Below are 17003 nucleotides of genomic sequence, written 5' to 3' on the forward strand. Positions count from 1 at the left end.
AAGGGGGAATTTCGGCTTGGCTCCCTGCTGGAGCCAGCGTGCCCTTTCTGCCTCCTCCGCAGTTATTTCTCGGGCCTCCGGTGCCCCGAGGCCGCTTGGACAACCAGCGGTAGGTCCACCATCCACAGCCCCGCCGGGCTGGTACGGAATGGTATCCGCCAATTGAGCGCTATCGGCGGCGGCGAGTGTATGGCCAAAGATGATATCCACGTCCCGTTCGTGGTCCTGGATCTGAAGTAGCGTGTAGATCCTCTGCTCAAGCTCCAAAACCTTCTGAGAAAGTTTGTGGCATCCGTCACACCCAGGACTGCAGGTGAGTGGAGCCATTGTGAGGTAAAAAGCAGTCCGAACTCCAGTTAAAAAGCAGTCCGAACTCCAGTTAAAATGTGCCAGATAAAAGAAGGTCCTTAAAAGCTTTCTTGGGCTAAAATCAGTTAAAACCAGTCTTCTTTAAAAAAAGAGATTAGAAGGGAAATAAAAAGGCGTGAAATCCACCATCAGTGAGAGCTGTCACAACAAGCTGTCACTTCCGTGACAGCTGTCATCAGTGTGGCCGCTTGGCAGGGAGCTTCTCACCAATTAATTTGGTGGATTAATTTGTTTTTGTTACAAAACACACAATTGACTTAGAATATGTGATTATTGTTTAATTTTTATTTAAAAAATAAATAAAATTAAAACACTGGGGAAAACTGGGGGGGGGGGGGGGGGGGGGGGGCTTTTGCCCTCTAGTGACCAACCGCCACTGAATGTGAACCAGTCAGATCTTAAATCAGGTGAGAGCCAGGCATTTCCCGTCATGCCCTACGTTTTGCAGCCGGTGGAGAGCAACTGCAGCGCCTTGCTCCAAAATCTGCGGCTGCCTTGATCTCACGAGGTTATCGTTGCCTACGTATGCATGACGTCAGAGAAAGTCGGCATTAAGTCGGACACAATTAACCAGCAAGCACTGCGCACCGATCACCAGCGATCTAGTCTGATCACCGCAGAACTGGCTCATTTCGAACACGGCCTTTCTCTGTGCAGAATTAACAGAGGAGTCTGGCAGGCCAGGCTACCGATTCCTCGATTTCAAGTTGTGTGACGCATAAAAATGGTAATTCCGTGTGCCCTAGTGGTGATATGTGGTTAGCGCATCGGAAAAACTGACTTGCAAAAATGGACCCACCAAAAACCTTCACCAGCCACCACTGTATAAAAGTATTAAAACTAAACACATTCAACTTAGGAATCAAAATAACCAACCCTGTATGATCTTCTTGTCTTCCAGGGACAAACTGAAATACCACTGTAGCAAATCTGGGTCCGTTAACCGCACAACGTGGCGACTAACCACCAACTCAAACAAAGACCTAAAAAAAAGTGCAGAAATAGTTTTATCTTCTCTTTTCAGCCAACTTGGAAAAATTGTGATAACGTTGCTTACTTTTGAAGAAGGAACTTCCTTGGCTCTGTTGAAGGAGAAACCAGAGTTCAGCAGAGCTAGCTAGCTAGCTGTTACCACCAGCATCACTTTACCTACTTACCCATCGCCCGGCGCCTCTCAACGTAATAAAGGCGTGGTGGTGGGCCCGCCACATCCAAAATGTAACCCGGGATGGAAACGGGCTCCTCGTAGAACACAGTGCCTGGACGACCCGGCCACCCGGACTGAAAACCGGCCATGGGACAGCTTGGTAAAAGAGAATTGCCGTTAGCAGCTGTGCTGTGATTCCGTTTCTGCAAAGTTACATAAATTACCGTAAAAGTTGCAAATTAAAAACAACGTTTCCTCTACTGGTCGGAGCGTTTCCTCCCAGTGACCTACCACTGGCGTCGCTAGGACCCAACCGGACCCAACACGTGTGTGATGGACAGCCCGGAAGTGAGAGTGTAAATTTGAAGCTGTCCCTAAATAACAAAATAAAATAATCACGAGGTCTCATTAACTTTATTATTTTTGTAGCTGCAGGATAATTTGTAACAATTTGTGCACTGATGGCAGGTTTAAACTAAAACTGTACCCTAATGTTTGTTTGTTTGTTTGTTTGTTTGTTTGTGAACACACCACCAGTAATGATAACAACTCAGAGCCCAGATCACACTTGACTTTTCCGCCTATATGAGCTTATACAGCACGAATCTAACTTAAACCAGTCATACACGTGGTCTTAAAGATGAACATTCATTGTCTCATGTTTTTTTTTATTTTTTCATTTTTTATAGAGCGATTCCCCTAATAGGGTCACAATTCGTCCAACCGAAGTCACCAGAGTCAGACAGGCAGGTAAATGTAGACAATGGACGAAAAAAGCTCCCATTTATTGCTGACTGCACCAGAATTTGGACTGGACAGACAAACTGCCACATCCATATAAATGATAAATGACCCGCATGTATAGCGCCTCTCAGAGTAAGGACTCCGATACTTTACACTACAGTGCATCATTCATCCATTCACACACACATTCACACACTGATGGTAATGAGCTATGATGTAGCCACAGCTGCCCTGGGGCGCACTGACAGAGGCGAGGCAGCCGAGCACAGGCGCCACCGGTCCCTCTGACCACCACCATACACTTCAGTGTGCTGCTCACAAGGGTCCCATCATGGTTAGATCACAACCATTCTGATGGTGGTTGCATTTAAATTAAAATGTGAGCAGCCAAAAAATTGGAACTCGGCTAAAAAAAGTTGGAAATTCGCATTAAGACCTGCCTTGTGAATGTAGCCCAAGAGGTGCTGCAGCTGTAGAACTATGGACTCATGTCCATCAAATTCAGCTCACACCTGTAGAATTAATTATTATATTTAATTAAACTGAGTCCAGTCTGGAACCGTCATATTTAAAACACATGGACAGAAAGAAAGAACGAAAGTTGGGAACAGAACAAAAATGACCAACAGAAGGCTCCTGAAAAGCCAAGCCAAAGTCTGAGGGGAGCTGATTCCAGCAAAGGGCAGAATAACTGAGAGCCATCCCCCACGTTTGTTTTGATCAAACTTGCAGACAAGTTTCAGGTGTTTTTGCTGCACACCGGTTTTGTGTATTCAACAGGAAGCTGCCGTTTGGCTGGACTGGCGTGTGTTTGCTTTTTTCTTGCTGCAGCAATCAGAACCACGTTGGAGGTTCTGATGGGTCAGAAGGTCAGGAGGTTATAGTTGTCTGTCTTCTCCTAATCATGCTCTGGTTAAACTAATCTTAGTTTGGGATTTCTTTCTCAATACACTTCTAACACATTAGAACCTTGTCAAATTACCCGTTAAAATGCATCATGGGAAAAACCATCTTTAGACCTCGTTGACAAAAGCATGCAGAGATAGCCGAATTATTGTGAGTGCAACTTGAGGTCTAGCAATACAAAAAGTAATAAACTTGAAGAATTTAAGCAACAATCATCAGAAATCAGACAAGTCCCTGAACCAACAGAGAACTCATACAAAGTACTCTCTCAGTCAGACAAACGGAGCATGTTTAAACTCCAAGCCCCCATCAGGGTTGTTTTCCCAGCTAAATTTACAGAGCTGTATTTTGTTGGTGCAGCTCCTTTGTTGTTTGCACTGAAAAGGGAAAACCGCACTAGAGCAGCTTTAGTTCTCAACTCCCACACTGCTCCCACCATGTTCAGCTGCGGTGAGGAACAGCATGTGTGTTTGCTGCAGAGTCATGTACAGCTCCTCCGTGTTGCAGTCAGGATGGTCTGATCTCATGGGGCACAGTCAAATGTGGCACTTACATTTTTTTATTGAACAGAAGATGCTGCCAACTCTGCCAAAAGGTTGTCTTTCTTGCAGTTTTTTTTTAAGTCATTCTAGTTTTACCTGCACACCAAGCAAGTATAGCAGGATCTTTCTTAGAATAGATGCAGTAATTAATGCATGCCTTCAAATTATTTTAAGTGAAGATGGTGTGAGCAAATATGTGGGCCAAAACACAGCTGAGAAGTCTGGGTAACGTGGTTAAATTCATCATAAGAGCAATAGGGAGACCACACTCCTAAATCTGGGGTCTTAGGTGAGCATCCACTAGAGGGAAGCCTTGTTCGAGCCAACGCTCATCTGAACGGAGGAAAATCTGAACTAGATTATGGCGTGGGTGCAGATTCAGTTATGCAACAGTTTTATCCCTCAGTGCCGCTTGGTTCACACTGTACAGGCAGTGCTGGACTCATAGTGAGACTTCTGCTGGCTGGCTGGCTGGCTGGCTGGCTGGCGTGCGTGCGTGTGTGTGTGTCCTTGTACTTGCTACTACAGAGGACCATTTTTCCCTACAATGTGAGGACATGTGTGGGCCTCACTGTGTTACAAGCATACCAGTTGGTTTTAGAGGTTTGGTGTGACTTAAGATTTAATTAAGGTTAGGGTATGGGTTAGGCATTGTGGAGTCACCAAAATGAATGGAAGTCAATGGAGGGTCCTCACTATGATAGAAAGAAAGACGTGTGTGTGCGTGCGTGTTTATTTAATAACCTAAGGAGGACAACACAGACTTCTCCATACGGCTTTTGCCCCGCCCACCTGCTCAGAGACATTCTGAGAAGGCTGCGTGAACCACAGACATCATGATGCCAACAAAACCTGACCGCACAGGGGCGGGCCGATGCTACCAAGGCCGAACCGAACCAGGCCACAGATCTTTGATGTGTGATACCTGGCTACATAAGGGCCAGAGTTGCATACAGTGCATCACCTTCAACTCCGTCGTCCCTCTTCCAGCACACCTCACGGCTGTCTCCTAGCTCTCATCCATGTTCTGCACCACTTTAACAAACTTCTCCGCCACTCCAGACCTCCTCCGGCCCTACCACAGCCCTGGTTTCAACATCCACCAATTTCTCTGAAGCTAGACACCATGCAGCTACCTCTGACCCTCACTGTAGAAGAAGAAAAGATCTTTTCTATTGTAGCTGCCCCTGGCACCATGAACTTTTATTAGTTTCTCTGGTCCAATGCCTTGGACTTCACTCCATGAGTTGCACCGTGAAAACTGTTTAGAGATACACAAAGCATAAATAAAAGGTGAACACAACTTTGATGTCATAACAGAAATAGATTATATTCTCACATTCACCCACATTTACCTTGCTCCGCTGGCCAAGGGTGCTAAACAAAACAATAATTCCTCAAAGCTGCTTTATCTGTAGATTTGACTAGGTGATGGACAAGAAAAACAAACAATGACTGTAGAGTGTCAAACTAATAACCCAAACAAAAGCGTCAATACAGCAAAACTTACGTGGGGATGCAGTCAGCAATGTGCAGCTGAGGTGAATTTAGGCTAAAGACATAATTTCAATACTTCAAACAGTGTTATCTTCTCTACAAACAAATCAACCCAAGCAGTTTTCTCTGGAAGGGTGTGGCTTATATAAATCCTGTGAGCCAATTAAGGGTCATTGCCATCAGCTGCTCAGCTGGCAGGTACATCTATAGCGCCTCTCAAGATAGGAATCACGAGACGCTTCACAAAAACATGAAAGTGTAAAATATAAAAATAAAGAATTTAGAAAATGAAACTGTACTGTACTCCTCCATCAGCATCTGTAGGGCAAAAGGAGCATCTTTAGTACTAATGGTAAATGGCGTGTTTTAACTAGAGCCTTAGAGGGTTCTACAACCACCCAAGACACTTTACAATACACCCAGTCATTCACCCATGCACACACACATTCACAGATTAGTGATGAGCCACATCTGCCCTGAGGCGCACTGACAGAAGCAGAGCTGCTGAATACTGGTGCCACCTGTCCTTTTGACCATAACCGGCAAGAAAGTGTGTCAAGTGTGTTGCCCAAGGACACAACGGCTGTGATAGAAAGCAGGACTAGATCCCGCAACCCTCCAGTTACGATACAGGCACTTAACTCCTGTGCCACGTTGTCCCACTGATGGAGATATGCTCTATGGTAGATTTGTTGTTCCTGAGTGCAAAGTAACGCCGACTAGAGGAAAAGAAGAAGAAGAAAATATCATTTCTATAGCGCCTCTCAAGATAAAAATCACAATGCGCTTCACAAAAACAGAAAATGTAAAAATATAAAAAAAGAATTTAGAAAATGGTTAAAAATATATTTAAAATGAGCAAAAAATAGACAATTGTGATTAAAAAAATGTTAAGAAAGAGAGAGAGTGAATAGGGAAGAGGGAAATCAGTGGATCCTGAGGAGAGGTGGAGAGAGTAGAATAGAACAAAAAGAAGAGGTGGGCTTCAGGATTAGCAGTAACACCAGAGGAGCCAAGCACCTCTGATCAACAGTTACAAGGAAGACCAGACAATAACTGGACTGACTAGAATAAAACACAGACGCTGATCAATCCTGAAGATGAGCTTTTCACGATCAGGATGGAGGAGGTGGAAACAAAATTGCAGAACCCAGAACAACTCAAGGCAGGAGAAGTCTTCAGCAGCATAAATAATCTTTTATTTTAAAGGAGGTGCCAAATCCAAAAACGCAAGAATAAGACTAAATCTCCAAAACACATTGAACGCTCAAAAAACAAAACAGAAGCTCATTCATGAGCACGGACTAGGAGAAACTGGGGAGAGACAGATAGACCAACGCTGACACATGCAATGATCCAACACTGAAAGACACAGACAGGGTTATATACACAGGGGGAAACAATCAGGGAAACAGGTGACAGGTGTGAGTAGAGAGATCTGGAGGGAAGGCTGGTGCATACAACAATCTAATTGAGGGGGAAAGAAACAAGCAGGATGACAGAAAACCTTAACCTATAACACAAGGATCAAACTAAACCTAAAGACTGAGGGCCAAAAATAAACTACTAATAACTAGACTGATGAGGAGGACTAAATTAAGATTGACTAGGAATGGGGAATGATAGAAGGACACCTGAGGGAAGTCTACAGAGGGCTGGGGATAATAATGGGACACAAGAGGAAAACCTGGAGAGGGAACTGGAGGGGCTGGGGAACAAAGGGACAGAGAACATGACAGAGCTGAACTCTAAAACAGGACAAGCCTCATGGGAAACTCAAAGGGAACAGAAAGAGCTGATTGAACTAGTCAGTAAGGTGATACTCTGCCCCTGCTCTTGTTCTGCTTGCACCTGAAGCTTCTCAGCCAAATCACTGGCAAACCTGAGATCAGATACTGGTACCTAAGTGGAGCAATCAGCAGTTATCTGCCCGAAACCAGACTTCCTGCTGGTACCTGGTATCTGCCCACAAAAGGAAATGTTAATGATATTGAAATAGAATTTCATCATTTCATCACTGAATTTCCCTCTGGGATTGATTAAGTATTTTTGATTTTGAATTAAAAAAACATGAACACTCTGTACAGTGCATGTAGAGCATGCACATCGAGAAGAGGGAAGGACTAGGGAGCAGCAGAGCCACAACTCTACGAGGAGTTCCTGCAGAATTCCTGCCTGAGACTTAACACCAGTAAGACTGCATGTATGTGTTTCAGTATGAGAAACGAAAATCAGCCAGATGTGATTAAATGGGGAAATAATTCAGACTGTGTCAGTTTAAATATCTGGGAGTTACTCTTGGCTCTCGGTTGTCTTTTCAGAAACATATAAAGCAGGTTCACAATCCGTTTAAATGTAACTTAAAATCTTTTAGACACATTCGTAATCAGTTACCTTTAGCATGATTTTTTCATGTTTTACACACTGCATCACGAGTTGGTCACAGACAGGAAACACAATACTTGCTCCATTGGAAACACTATTTATAAACAAATTCTCAAAGACCTCTGATGATTTTATGTTTCATTAATGCTTGTTTAGCGTATAGAGTAATGAATAATCTGGCTGCACCTCCATTTGAGGCGTTCCTATCATTACTTCATGACAGTAGGAGAACCAGAGCGACCAGTGGAGGTCACTGTGCTGTACGGTTCTGACCACTGAGTTATGCAAATCAGCATTCTCTATTAGAGCCTCCAAGTCCTGGGACTCAGTGCCAAAGGAGATCAGATACAGTACGTAGTACATTCACTGGTTTTAAAAATAAGATGAAGAAGAAGAAGAAGAAGAAGAAGAAGAAGAAGAAAATATCATTTCTATAGCACCTCTCAAGATAAAAATCACGAGGCGCTTCACAAAAGCAAAAAATGTGAAAATGTAAAAAAACATTTAGAAAATGGTTAAAAATATATTTAAAATGAACAAAAATAGACAATTGTGATTAAAAATGTTAACAAAGAGAGAGAGTGAACAGGAAAGAGGGAAATCAGTGGATCCTGAGGAAGGTGGAATAGGTGGGGAGAGCAGAATAAAGAGAGAGTGGTGAAGAAGGTCATACAAAACCAGCTTGAACAGGTGAGTCTTCAGCTGCTTTTTAAAGGAGACCACTGAGTCCACTGATCTCAGGCTCAGGGGGAGAGAGGTCCAGAGTCTGGGGGCCACAGCAGCAAATGATCTGTCACCTTTGGTCTTTAGCCTGGTGCGCTGCACAACCAGTAGGCTTTGATCACTGGACCTCAGGGACCTGCTGGGGGTTTAGGGACTAGGAAGATCACCAATGTAAGATGGTGCTTGTCCATGTAAGGCCCTATAGACCAGAACCAGGATCTTGAAATGAACCCTGAAGTTGACTGGCAGCCAGTGAAGCTGGAGGAGAAGCGGGGTGATGTGGGTGTGTTTGGAGGACTTGGTCAGAAGCCAAGCACAGGCATTCTGAACCACCTGTAGACGGTTCAGGGAGGTTCTGCTCAGACACGTGAAAAGAGAGTTACAGTAGTCTAAGCAAACAAATCATGGACCCATTAACCATAACCCCTCTAAATAATTTTTGCCATAATAACACGGTATTGTTTTAAATTACTGTATATTTTTTGTTATGTCTTTATAGGGACTTTTAACAGCAAACTCTACAAGCCTGTTTTACGTGATAATGTATTGCGGTATATGTGCTGCTGGATTAATTGTATTGTGTTTTATTTCTTCCTGCCCACGGTCTACAGATGAGATTTAGTTTATAGCTAATTCTGGTACGGCTGAAATTCATGCACTGTCCCTGTCAAATAAAACAAACAAATAATACAGTTTTTAAAGGAGCACTGGAAAATCATGCAACAGGGTTTCTAACTTAGGACAAAAATTTGTCGTCATGAGCCGGGGTGAGTACTCCTCTCGCCAAACTATCTTTGAGTGTATGTTTGCAGGAGAGGGAGCTGCAGCTGCACCTGGTCAGCAATCAGCGGGTCTGCTATTTAAGATGGATGGAGAACATAGCTGGATGCCAGATGATTGTGCCATAGACACAATCTCTGTCACACCGTTGCATCTTTCCGATCATTACTTAATCCATTTCAGCATGACTCTACATGGAAGGTCCACTGCTTCCTCCCCAATGGTCTCATTCCGCCGCAACCTCCGCAATCTGGCACCCAACCACTTCTCCTCTCTTGTTGCCTCCACTCTTCCATCTCCCAGCACATTCTCTGCTTATGAAGTGAATAATGCCACCGAGTCACTCTACTCCACACTCTGCTCTTGTCTTAACAACTTGTGCCTTTTAGCCACTAGACCTGCTAGATCCTCTCAGTCGCACCCTTGGCTAATTGATACCCTCTGGTCTCTACGCACCAATCTTAGAGCTGCAGAACGGAAATGGCGCAAAACAAAAGATCCTGGTGATCAACTGAAATTTCATGAATTACTGTCCTTATTCTCTGCCAGCATCACTGATGCAAAGAAAGCTTTCTACACTGACAAAATTCTCAGCTCTACTGACTCTCAGAAACTATTTTCAACATTCAAAACTGTGCTCAACCCTCCATCTCCACCTCCAACCAACAATCTATCAGCTGACACCTTTGCCTCATTCTTCACTGACAAAGTGGCAGCTATGGCCTGTATTTGATATAGCGCCTTCTAGAGTCCTGGAGCCCCTCAAGGCGCTTTACAACACAATCAGTCATTCACCCATTCACACACACATTCACACACTGGTGGGGATGAGCTACGATGTAGCCACATCTGCCCTGAGGCGCACTGACAGAGGCGAGGCTGCCGAGCACTGGCGCCACCGGTCCCTCCGACCACCACCAGCAGGCAACGTGGGTTAAGTGTCTTGCCCAAGGACACAATGACAGCGACAGACTGAGTGGGGCTGGAACCTGCAACCTTCCGATTACGGGGCGAGCACTTAACTCCTGTGCCATTGTCGCCGCTATAAGCAAACAGTTTACTCAACTGGCCACTCCTGAACATTCACTACCACAAACTCCTTCTAGCCCAACCATCTCAAGCCCTACTGCGTCATTTTCCTCTTTTTCCCCTCTCACTGAGAACTGTGTGTCCAAGCTTCTCACGTGCAGCCGCCCCACCACATGCCCACCTGACCCCATTCCGACTAAGCTGCTCCAAGCTATTGCTCCTACAGTAGCCGCAGCAGTCACACATGTGATCAACGCTTCACTGATATCTGGTATATTTCCCACCTCCCTCAAGCATGCTCAGGGTAAACCGCTGCTGAAAAAACCATCTCTTCCTCCAAATCATGTGGAGAACTACCAACCTATCTCTCTCCTTCCTTTTCTGTCCAAAATAATTGAAAGGATGGCTTTCAAGCAGATCCCAGAATACCTCTCACAAAACTGCCTACTTGGCCCTTACCAATCTGGGTTCAAAAAGGGCCACTCCATTGAAAATGCTCTGTTAGCAGTGACGGAATCCTTAAAAGATGCTAGAGCGACTGCCAAATCCTCAGTGCTCATCCTGCTCGACTTATCGGCTGCATTTGACACTGTCAACCATGGCTTCCCTTTGTCCACACTCTCTAGCATGGGCACCACAGAGAAAGCACATGCCTGGTTTGAATCGTACCTCACAGGACGATCATTCAGTGTATCTTGGCTTGGGCAATCCTCTACCGTGCACCATCTTACCACAGGAGTTCCCCAGGGCTCTGTACTAGGACCTCTTCTCTTTGCCATAGTATACACCACCTCACTGGGTGAGATCATTTGATCACATGGCTTCTCCTACCACTGCTATGCAGATGACACCCAGCTCTATCTGTCATTTCCACCGGATGACCACACTGTCTCTGCACGAATATCAAACTGTCTCTCTGACATATCAAAATGGATGAAATCCCACCATCTCCAACTCAACCTCTCTAAAACTGAACTACTTGTCATCCCAGCAAATCCATCCATACAGCACAATATCTCAATCCAGAATGACTTCCTATCTCTGGCTCCTTCAAAGGCAGTTCAAAATCTGGGTGTTGTGATTGATGAACACCTGACCTTTAAAGATCATGTTGCCTCTGTTGCTCGTTCATGCCGCTTTGCGCTGTATAACATACGAAAGATCAGACCATACCTAACACAACATGCCACCCAGCTCCTGGTGCAATCTACTGTCAACTCCCACCTCGATTACTGCAACGCCCTTCTAACTGGTCTTCCAGACTGTACTGTGAGACCTCTTCAAATGGTCCAGAACGCAGCGGCGCGTCTGGTCTTCAATCAGCCAAACAGAGCACACGTCACCCCTCTGTTCATTGAGCTCCACTGGCTACCGCTAGCACCACGCATCAAATTCAAATTGCTAACACTAGCATACAAAGTCCGAGATGGTACGGTTCCCATCAACCCGAATCCTCTTGCAAAGGCTTGCATCCCGGCCTGGCCGCTCTGGTCATCACAGGATCGTCGGCTATTCATTTCAATTCAATTCAATTTTATTTATATAGTGCCAAATCACGACAAGTCATCTCAAGGCACTTCACATAATAAACATTCCAATACAGGTCAGTTCATTAAGCCAATCAAAAAATTTTCCTATATAAGGAACCCAGCAAATTGCTGTTTACAGCAACCCTCATACTAAGTAGGCATATAGCAACAGTGGAGAGGAAAACTCCCTTTTAACAGGAAGAAACCTCCAGAGGATCCTGGCTCAGTATAAGCAGCCATCCTCCACGACTCACTGGGGATCGAGAAGACAGAGCAGACACACACACACACACACACACACACACACACACACACACACACACACACACACACACACACACACACACACACACACACACACACACACACACACACACACAATGTGTCTATGGTTACATTGTGATTTCTTAGTAAATCTTCTATTTGGCGAGAGATAAACTTTATTGTATTTATCCTAGTGAATCTATAATGAAACGGGTGAACTAGTAGTAGCACATCCAACGTCAAGGAAAGCAAAAAGTTATTATCAGGAGAGGAAGAATGTTTAAGTGGTTAGCAGCAGTGTGCTAGACGATGGCCCCCTCCATGAGGCCACCACAGCTCAGCAGAACATCATTGTAGTTTCTTCTGGGGAGAAAAACACTTAGAGAAAAAATAAAGTTAACAGCTGAAATTGCAGAAAATAATACAGTTAAAGAGCAGATTGTAGAAGAAAGTAGTCGAGTGTGAAAAGTGGTCAGTGTATCCTCCAGCAGCCTAAGCCTATAGCAGCATAACTACAGAGATAACTCTGGATAACCTAGCGTTTTTAGATGGAGGCATGTTGGAGGCAGGGCAAGGGAGAGCCGTCTTTACCGTCTGTACACTCCACCTCCCTCTACTCCCCCACTTGTCCAGATCTGGGCTAACATCAGATTTTAACCATAGGCCCTATCAAATAAAAATGTTTTAAGCCAAGTCTTAAAAGTAGACAAGGTGTCTGCCTCACGGACTAAAGCTGGGAGCTGGTTCCACAGGAGAGGAGCCTGATAACTAAAAGATCTGCCTCCCATCCTAATTTTAGATATTCTGGGAACCACCAGTAAACCTGCGGTCTGAGAGCGAAGTGCTCGGTTAGGAACATATGGAACAATCAGATCTCTGATGTATGATGGAGCTTGATTATTAAGAGCTTTATATGTGGGAAGAAGGATCTTAAAATCTATTCTGAATTTAACAGACAGCCAATGTAGGGAAGCTAGGACAGGAGAGATATGATCTCTCTTTTTAATTCTCATCAGAACTCTAGCTGCAGCATTTTGGACAAGCTGAAGACTTTTAACTACATTCTGTGGACTTCCTGAGAGTAATGAATTACAGTAATCCAGTCTTGATGTAATAAATGCATGAACTAGTTTTTCAGCATCACTCCTGGAAAGTATGCTTCATCTTAGCAATATTCCGAAGGTGGAAAATGGAAATCCTACAAACCTGTTTAACCTGGGATTTGAATGACATGCCCTGGTCAAAGATAACACCAAGGTTCCTTACTTTGTTCTCGGGGACTAATTTAATGCCATTCAGGTCAGGTGATTGACTAAGCAATTTCCTTTTCTGGATTTCTGGTCCAAAGATGAGAACTTCCGTCTTGTCTTGATTTAAAAGCAAGAAGTTAAGAGTCATCCAATTTTTTATGTTCTCAAGACAAGCCTGTAATCTACCTAACCGATTAGATTCATCAGGGTTAATGGATAAATATAACTGAGTATCGTCAGCATAACAGTGGAAGTTTATCCCATGCTGTCTACTGATTTTACCAATTGGGAGCATATATATAGTAAAAAGAATGGGTCAAGCGCTGAACCCTGTGGTACTCCACAAGTAACCCTGGAGTATGAAGATTTGTCATGTACATTTACAAAATGAAATCTATCAGACAGGTAGGATTTAAACCAGCCTAGCGCTGTTCCTTTGATCCCTACAACATGTTCAAGCCTTTCTAGCAGTGCCTACACCACGCTCAGGACAATCCAGACTCTTCTCATGCATCGTTCCACAAATGTGGAATGACCTACCAAGCACTTCCAGAACAGGGGCTTACTTTTCAATTTTCAAGAAACTCCTGCTCTTCAGAGAGCATCTTCTAAACAAGCACCCTCCCTGCACCCGTCCCCCCCTCTCTACCATCCACTCCTTGTTCCCTCCTCTCCATGATTCATCATGCTGCCTCACTGCCACCTACGGCTGACTGGAAATTGGTTGTTGTTGTTCTTGTTGTTGTTATTGTTAGCCTCAAGGGAAACATGCCGATTATCACTTGTAAGTCGCTTTGGACAAAAGCGCCTGCTAAATACATAAACATAAAGATGATTGCTACTGTATGGTAGTTTCCAGCCCTCGTCTCGCTATCAGGTTTTTTGATAACTCTTGTACTCTTGGACTTGTGTGATTTTGTGATTTTTGCTCACCCGCCTCAGGTCTCGACACATCAGGATTTTCTCACCACCACTCCATAGGACTCCTGAATCACTCTGCCACATTCATCCATCCATCCTGACCAATTCCCACACAACCCGGTAAGTCTTTACTCTGCACCATCCAGTATTGACTTACTCCTCAGGACTCACCTCATTCTGCTTTCCCTTCCAGACGCTGCATTCCTGTTTCCCTGTCCGCTGGACTCCCCAGTGCGCTTTCAGTTGTCGTTTCAAAACTAAAAATCTTATTTTTTCTCATCAGTCTGTGTCTTGGGTTGATTCTGCATGTCTTGGGTTAGACACCTCCCCCAGAACATGACATTTGTTGACTCTGTGTGGAGGAACAACTATAGTAGGACTGGTGTGGAGATAACTTGCATCTAATCAATAAAGAAGGAAGGAACACAAGGAATTAAAAATGTTGTTGTGGTTTATTAAGACAATTTTTTCTTAAAGTATTTAACCATGGATGAAACAACACCACCAATGTCATTTTCGAGCACAATACATGATCAAAAGAGTAAATGAGGCCCGACAGAAAGATTTTATAACATGACTTGGTCACCAGATCATGTTGTTTGTTACGGTTATCAAAGGGTGACAGGCGTGTGTCTTTGCCACCAATCAGCGATGACTCTCTGAAGAGGGTTTCAAGCTTTTCACCATCAGCTTCAAGAGAAGAGTAAGCTTTATTAAAAGCATCTGTTGAGAGCACACACACACACACACACACACACACACACACACACACACACACACACACACACACACACACATTAGGAGGGCAGGGCAGCCCTCATGGGTGCACTAAAAGGACTTTCATTGCATTCAGAGACACTCAGCTATGCCCATCAGAGAAGGAGGCCTGCCTGGCTGTTACTAAAGACCAGAGCTCAGCTTTTACACTCTGTGGTTTGATAAAGCTCTGACTCATCGATAAGAAGAGTGCTGCTGGCCATCACGCCAGCCGGAGGCTAAAGCTTCACAGCTCTATCACATCTCATAACATGCAGCTTCTTCTGTTGTATTTCTTTACTTCTAGACCGATTTAACGGCTGGTGGCATTGCGAGCCAGACGTGGCAGATAGAGAGGCCACAGGCAGAAGAGATGCTGGGAAACAAAGTAATAATGAAAAGCCACCAGACTTATCTCAGCCCTACGCTAGCATTCACACACCAAGACACGCGTTGGACTTAACAAAACAAACCAGGTGCATCAGCTGTGATAAAAAAAAGCAAGAATAGACAAGAAGATAAACTGCAGAAGCAACAGCCCTCCGCTGCTGTTCCTGGTTTAGGGTTAGATGTTTACAGTCTCCTTCAAATGTTGCTCCAGAGATTATGAAACATAACTTCCACCATGGCCACATATGCCCTAAAATATTTTCATCTGTTCAGATGCAAGCTTGCTAACTTAAGCTGTGCTGCTTGTTTGAAGAGGCCTCCTGCAGCCAACCCTTCTGTTAGGGCTCAGTACACGGACACAACACTCATCATATCTGCTGCATCCCATTCCAAACAGGGGTTTGCTTGGTTGGCACCTTGAACCTGAGTTTAAGACTCGTTGGGAGATTTGTATTTGCATTTAAGATGTCTATGTTCATACACATGTCTTCAAATTATTTATCAATGGCCCTCATTGGTGCATTAATTGTCCGACACGTGCCACAGAGCATCCAGTGTCAACCAAACAATAAACTAAAACAGCTTCTATTAGCATCCTGGGGCCGTGCCGCTGCCACAAGGTGCAGCTCACGCTCTCGGTGTAAACCGAGGTCCAGTGATCAAAGCCTACTGGTTGTGCAGCGCACCAGGCCAAAGGTGACAGGTCATCTGCTGCTGTGGCCCCCAGACTCTGGAGCTCTCTCCCCCTGAGCCTGAGATCAGTGGACTCAGTGGTCTCCTTTAAAAGCAGCTGAAAACTTACATTTCCCTTTCAAGCTTTTCTTTATCGATCACAAAGTTTGTGTAGAAAATGACTTACTTAGTATTCTGACCCTGTTTTGTGCGTATTGTAAATGAGGCCCCTGAAAAGGCACCTGAACTGCTGCTCAGTGCTCCAAACTTCTCTTTTCAGATAAAGTCCCATTAGTCATCACACACTGGTGAAATTACACCTGACCCATCCCTGTGGGGAGCGGTGAGCCACAGCTGGGCTCAGGAACAATTTGGTGGTTTAACCTCCCAATGGTGTCATACAGGGAGGCATTAGGTCCAATTAATAAAGTCTTTGGTATGAACCCAGATCTCCCCGTCCCAGGGTGGACACTCTACCACTAGACCACTGAGAAGGTAGAAGAAGATCATTTGAAAATCAAGGTCCCAGAGGCTTAAAGTGTCAGCTCCATGTCACCTGCTGGTGTGGGTCCGCTGTGGTTTCTGAAGTCCACAGTCAATGCAGATGTCGTTCGGAACATTTTAGAAAAGTTCCCGCTTCCTTCTGCTGAAATGCTTCATGGATATACAGATTCTATTTTCCAGAAGGACGTGGCACCAGCCATCACTGCCAGAGGTACCAGAAGCTGGTCCAACAGCCATGCTCAGAGCGTCTGCCTCCCAGTCAGGTCACACTAGACTTCAAAAACGGGACCGACACTTAGCTTTAAGGGGTTGGACTGGGGGTTAAACCACCAAATGGTTCCCGAGCACAGCCATGTCTGCAGCTCACTGCTCCCCATAGGGAGCTGGGTCGAATGTGGAGGACAGTTTTCACCACACACCAGTGTGTGTGACAACTGATCTTAACGGTGTTACTGGGCTTGGTGCTACTTTCATGATACACCAACTTAGCTAAGTGGCTGAAAAGCAGCGGTGTGCGAGTACTGACTCAGAAACAATCTGGGCTTTTTTTCTGTCCCGCTCAGAGATCATCACAGCAAACACCTCGTTGGCGAAG

General features: G+C 44.7%; 1 protein-coding gene across 3 annotated transcripts in view; it reads right to left on the minus strand.

The window, feature by feature from the left end:
• Positions 1-5296, minus strand: part of rbm44 (RNA binding motif protein 44) — a 32734-nt gene extending 27438 nt beyond the window's left edge. Inside the window, exons 1-4 of one of the 3 annotated variants that reach the window (XM_070544096.1) lie at positions 5219-5296; positions 1527-1672; positions 1427-1451; positions 1246-1352 (exon numbers count right to left, since the gene is read on the minus strand). In XM_070544096.1, the coding sequence (XP_070400197.1) occupies positions 1246-1352; positions 1427-1451; positions 1527-1665 (271 nt within the window). In that variant the 5' untranslated portion in view covers positions 1666-1672; positions 5219-5296. Of the gene's footprint in view, positions 1-1245; positions 1353-1426; positions 1452-1526; positions 1673-1740; positions 1941-5218 lie in introns of those variants that run through there. The other 2 variants (XM_015965747.3, XM_070544095.1) reach the window with 2 other exon arrangements.
• Between the last annotated feature and the right edge of the window lie 11707 nt (positions 5297-17003).

Source organism: Nothobranchius furzeri, chromosome 14 (genome assembly GCF_043380555.1).
Source record: "Nothobranchius furzeri strain GRZ-AD chromosome 14, NfurGRZ-RIMD1, whole genome shotgun sequence".
NCBI classification, from domain to species: Eukaryota; Metazoa; Chordata; class Actinopteri; order Cyprinodontiformes; family Nothobranchiidae; genus Nothobranchius; species Nothobranchius furzeri.